Raw genomic sequence first — 5,394 nt, forward strand, 5'->3', positions numbered from 1 at the left:
TTATTTTGTACAAACAAAATAAATATATTGAAAAATATAAAAACAATAAAAAATTATACTTCAGAAGTTAATTTAGTATCAAAAACGTAAAATATTTGAGTAGCCCAAGACATAACCAAAGATTGAAGCGCCACAGCACTGGCGAAAATTTAAATTTGCCGACTGGAATTCTTTCGGATGATTGACTTTCGGAAAATCGACGCTCTACTGTATCTTAAAAATTTGAAATGCTCACAAATTGCAGTTCTTACTTTTAAAATTAATACTAAGCAACAAAAAACCCTTACACATGAGGAAAATACAATAAAGTGAGGAAAGAATTTTCTGGTTGCAACATTTGATGAACTAGGCTATTCTTGCCATGTCTGAGGATATCTTAGATAAATTAGCCATAATGGCCAATATGTGAAGTTACCAGCATTAGTATAGAGAAAAGTACAACCTTCCTGAAATATACATGTAATTCCAGGCCCAACTCGTGAAATTAATGGATTAACTGTGTGTTTGACATGTTGACTGCCAACTATGAGACAACTTTTAGTTTGCATTATTGCCTAGGACGCCACCTACAAGTTATCTTGTAGTTTTTTACTTGCCATATTTATGCAGCTACAATGAAATTCATAGTATATCAGTGTAAGTTTAAATAGATAGTCTCCGGGGCATAAACAAAATAATCAAGGTTGGCTTACATGAACAGAACATTTATTAATAAATGAACAGAAAATATAATCATAAAAAGTTTATTCAAAATCAAAAGCAAAAGAATATTTTTATTGTTTGTGATCATTTTTAAAGCAATCTTCCATGCAAAGGGCTGGCTAGCTTCTCTGGACAGATTGGACAAAAATAATGCATTTCTTGGCATTTTTTAGCTTAATTTATTTAGCATCCTTTATTGGATGACAAATCGTAATTTGTTATATGACACGTGATTTCTATAGGATGCGCACATCGTATCCCCACTAGTAAAAATTATTTTTTTAAACGGCGCATGATTGCCTTCCATATTTGAACATCTAGAAGTGAAGCACGTTCTTATTTAAAAACATTCGATTATAAGAATCCAGTTATAGCGAATTTGGCCTAAAGAAGAGCCCAGGAGAGGCATTGAAAGCGTTTGCCAACCTATGTTTGGATTTTTCACACTGGATATTGGTTACGGAGTGTACATGTTTTGCTTCTCTAAACTTTATAAGTTTAGAGAATATATGTTTTACTTTAGTTTATAAGTTTTATTTTAGAAGAACTTGCTTTTTGAAAAAGTTTGTGTGCATTGTGTACTTGAATCCTCAGAATGTACATAATTGCTACTGTCATTACAATCCTCTCCAAAAACCTCGTCAGATTCTGAATCACTTAGATTAGTATAGTAATCAAGTTGTTTTTCAGTCAGTGGTCTTTTCTTATCTATATTGGTGTATTTATAATTTGATTATAAAGCAACACACTCAAGAAAGACTTAAATGTGATGCACTCGACTCCTGTATCTGATTTATTACTAACAAATTTAGATGCATATCTCTGACTGGGCTGTAGTGAAGTGACAGGTCAAATCATGTTTGTGCATGAATAAACTCATAGTTTGGCTTTAGCAAACAGCTTTCTGTTACATAAGCCAACTATGAGATAATTTGTAAGATTTTTGTTTTTTAAAACACATTCTACATGCTTTTTGATGATTACTATGTACTATAATTAGAGTTTTTGACAATATAATATAATTTAATTAAGTTGGCTTTTTACACTGGAATCCTGAAAGTACCATGGCAGTCAACGTGTTAATTAAAAACATCTATATTATCACATTTATAAGTTGATTACAATTTAAAAAATTATTAAAACCTGAATTATTTTCAAGATACTTTTGCTTATATCTTCAAAACACATTTGCTTTTTTATATTACCATTCAAAAAAAGTATAAATATAAATGTTTATTTAATGATCATCAGATCTTTTACTACAAATGTGCAATTATTATTTGATAACATAATACAAGTCCTCGCTTAACATTGTTTCATTCTAATGTTGTTGAGGGAAGATAAAAGTACATTTGTAATTATTTATGCAATGTTTTGTTTAATATCCAAAAACCAATTTCCAAGAATATCAATGATCTTAAGTGTGAACTTATTGTATATTTAAATTTTAATTTCTCTTTAGCATAAACATATAAATTATGTTTTAATAATTTAAGTACTAAGTACTTACAATTTTTTCTCTGATGGTGATGCAGCTACAAATTCATATATTGCATGTTGGTCTGAAGCAGATACAAGGAAAAATGCACTTTTATCTATAGAATTAAATAATAATATTAATTATTTTCTAATACAATTTTGATAACCACTAGTAATTTTTATAATATTTATCATAATTCAATTTGAATTAGAAATTCTACAAAGGAGAAAATTTAATTTCAACATTACATTTTCTATTTCTAATTCTTTGCTACTAGCTAAATATTCTATATTTACATGGTATACTAAATTTTTTTTTATTCATTAGTTAAATCAAAATAAAAATTGATTTAATGAAGTAATCATAAAAGTTTTATGTAGCTTAAATGTAGTATATATGTCCATATAGTACAATCTTGTTAATCCAATCATTTGCTAGTTTGATATATCCAGTAATCCAATGTTAGTAAACTTTCAGGAAATACCAGTACTGTTTTGAAGTCATAGGCAAACCTTCCACTAGTTCAAACTCTAGTTCCCACTAAAATTGAACATCTTCCCACTAAACATGACATGTTGTTAAGCCTAAGCTTGAACATTCAAGCTTGAGCACAGTATTAAAGATTGCTATGCTCATTATTTTAGGCTACTCAAAACAGTACAATATCTTATAACACAATAACTATGTATAAATATAAAATTCAGTTCCTGAAATTTCTCACTAAATTCTGTGGGAAACTAATAACTTGACAACAGTGATAACAAGCAACAGCAGCACAGTCCCAGTCCCACATATGTCAGATTACCAAGAGTGTACCATAAGATTCAATAGTTATTTCTGCCAAAATTGTTTTGCTTACTTCATAATTTAAATAGTTTTTTAAACTTATTTATAAGTTATATATATTTATAATAATATTTAAAATTTTAATGATGATGATGATAGCATTGACATAAATACATAATTCTTAATTTATTTTTCACAGAAATTATAAATAAAAATAATGTTAAAATGACAAAAGAAGGATAAAATATATGATGCATTTATTACATTTTCAACAATCATATAAATACATAATGTGCAAATGTACAATATCTAGTCTGTAAGTTTATAATACTGTTTTTTGATATATACCTGTAGCTACATTTCGAGTAAATAAATTCTGGACCCTTAAAATAGGACTGCGAGTCAATTTTGTATCTTCTCTACCAGTCATCAAGTTTGTATTATGGAACTTAAGAATGTATTTTTCATCTTGCTTTTGCAATAGAACTAAAATATCTTCAAACAAAACAACATGCATTTCCACAGTTTTTTGTTTATTCAATCTCCACGTCAAATGGCCATCATATAATAATTGATGTTTCGTCAAATCTAAATTCTGTGAAAAGAAAAAAACAAAAACATAACTATAACATTTTATACTGAAATATTAAATTAATATAAATTTATTAATACTCTAGAAGTCTTTAATAACAAATCAGAAACAATTGCTTTATCAAAGAATAATACAGAGTATTTTTTGACCAGTTATTCTATTAATGTATTTAATATACAAGAAAATAAGTAATATAACATCTATTATACAGGATGTCTGGATTAAAGGTTTAATAAAGAAAAATATTATAATTTGCATTGTATTTGTATCAGACTGGAAGTCAGTGTGAATTTTATGTTGACACTTGTGGCCATTTGTGAGAAATACTATATCTTGGTGCTGAGGTTAGTAGCATGTACTGTACTGTACACTTAATGTCAAAATAGGTACATATTTATGAAAGAACACATAATAAGCTACAGTAAAAGGAACAAGTTATTTAGTATTGCTGCAACTTATGCTATTCCTCAACTTCCTCCTGGCACCATTTTTCAATGAAATGTGGCTCTTCCCCATTTTGCAATTCCAATAAAACAATTTTTGAATGGAGTTTCTCATAAGGTAAATCGGTTATTACCTCACTGGACCTTTTCCTATAAGATTTTGTGAATAATCAAGTGTAGTCTGCTATTCTGGTTATTGAACTTATCTCTGAAAAGTAAAAACACACTTCTGAAATAACTTCTCAAGACTGTTTTCTGATTTTTTTTTAATTTTATGTTGTTAATAGAAAGATTGTGGTAAATAAAATTTTGGTCAGGAGGACTGATGTCATTTCTTTCAAATAAAATAGTACCCAAGTAAAGAAGAACTCTTATTGGCAGGCAAGGAAGAAATGAAAAATTATGCTCAATTAAATGTTATCAACTTAATTTGCATGCAGAAATGAATACTAAACTGTGAAGGTGTTTACACACAAAACATTGTATACTGAGAAATTTTTATAATTTAAATCTATTTGCTTTTTTATTTTCTCTATTTATTTGTAATTTAACAATTTACAACAAATATTTTGTTGGATATAACTAGCTCTTTAATTAAGGATAGAATGAAAATGCAAAGCATTAAATATGCATTGAATGACATTCATTTTTTAAGAGACCAGCATATATATTATAGATTCATGGTCAGATTTTTTGCTTATGTTTTGCTCATTATAGATGACTAACCAGAAATAGATATTGGTCAGTACAGATGACAGATAGTAAATTACATCACTCTGTACTAGTGTGAGGGACGAACAGACCCACAATAAATTTTATAATTTAAATTTTAATTATTGGAAACTTTAATCGGTTAAATTCGAGCGTTTTATTGAGTTAGGCTAAAAGCCATAAAAATTATTTCCCACGGAGTTTGTTCCTTGTTGAGTCGGATCCAGTTAGTCAGGGATGTGTCACCAGGAACTTTCGATGGAGAATCCATATTGGACGCCAGACCCTTAACAACAACCACCTGACCTAATGGAAAAACCCAAGAGGAATTACAAGAAAAAACCCTCAAGAAGAAGAGAGTCATCTTCCAAAGTCCGCCCAACAAAGTCGTCCTCCAGAATTAAAATCGTGACCCAGGATTAAAATCGTGAGAAAAAATTGTGCCTGGTTAAGCCTCTACACTCCTCCGTGCCTCCACACCAGTGAACAGACAAGATTTGGAACTAGTGGAAAGAACAGGTCCATAGACAAGGTATTTATCAATCCTCAATTCGTTTGTAAACTCTCTCTCTCGACGGGCCTCTCTTAAATAGGGGAACTATGACCGAAATTGACTCTCTCTGTATTTCCTTTAGTTTCATTAAAATTGTTAATTGTTAGCAACCATGGAATCCGATTAA

The 5,394-nt window shown here is 29.3% G+C and overlaps 1 protein-coding gene across 1 annotated transcript in view; it reads right to left on the minus strand.

Annotated features, from left to right (window-relative positions):
• LOC111641395 overlaps nucleotides 1–5,394 on the minus strand; it is a gene marked incomplete at its 5' end in the record, with an annotated part of 52,966 nt that overhangs the window by 29,119 nt on the left and 18,453 nt on the right. Inside the window, 2 exons of the mRNA XM_023387557.1 lie at nucleotides 2,213–2,297; nucleotides 3,317–3,563. Coding sequence (XP_023243325.1) covers nucleotides 2,213–2,297; nucleotides 3,317–3,563 — 332 coding nt within the window. The remainder of the gene's footprint in view (nucleotides 1–2,212; nucleotides 2,298–3,316; nucleotides 3,564–5,394) is intronic.

The sequence above is a fragment of the Centruroides sculpturatus genome, unplaced genomic scaffold (genome assembly GCF_000671375.1).
Source record: "Centruroides sculpturatus isolate CEXI.00-Female unplaced genomic scaffold, Cexi_2.0 scaffold196, whole genome shotgun sequence".
NCBI classification, from domain to species: Eukaryota; Metazoa; Arthropoda; class Arachnida; order Scorpiones; family Buthidae; genus Centruroides; species Centruroides sculpturatus.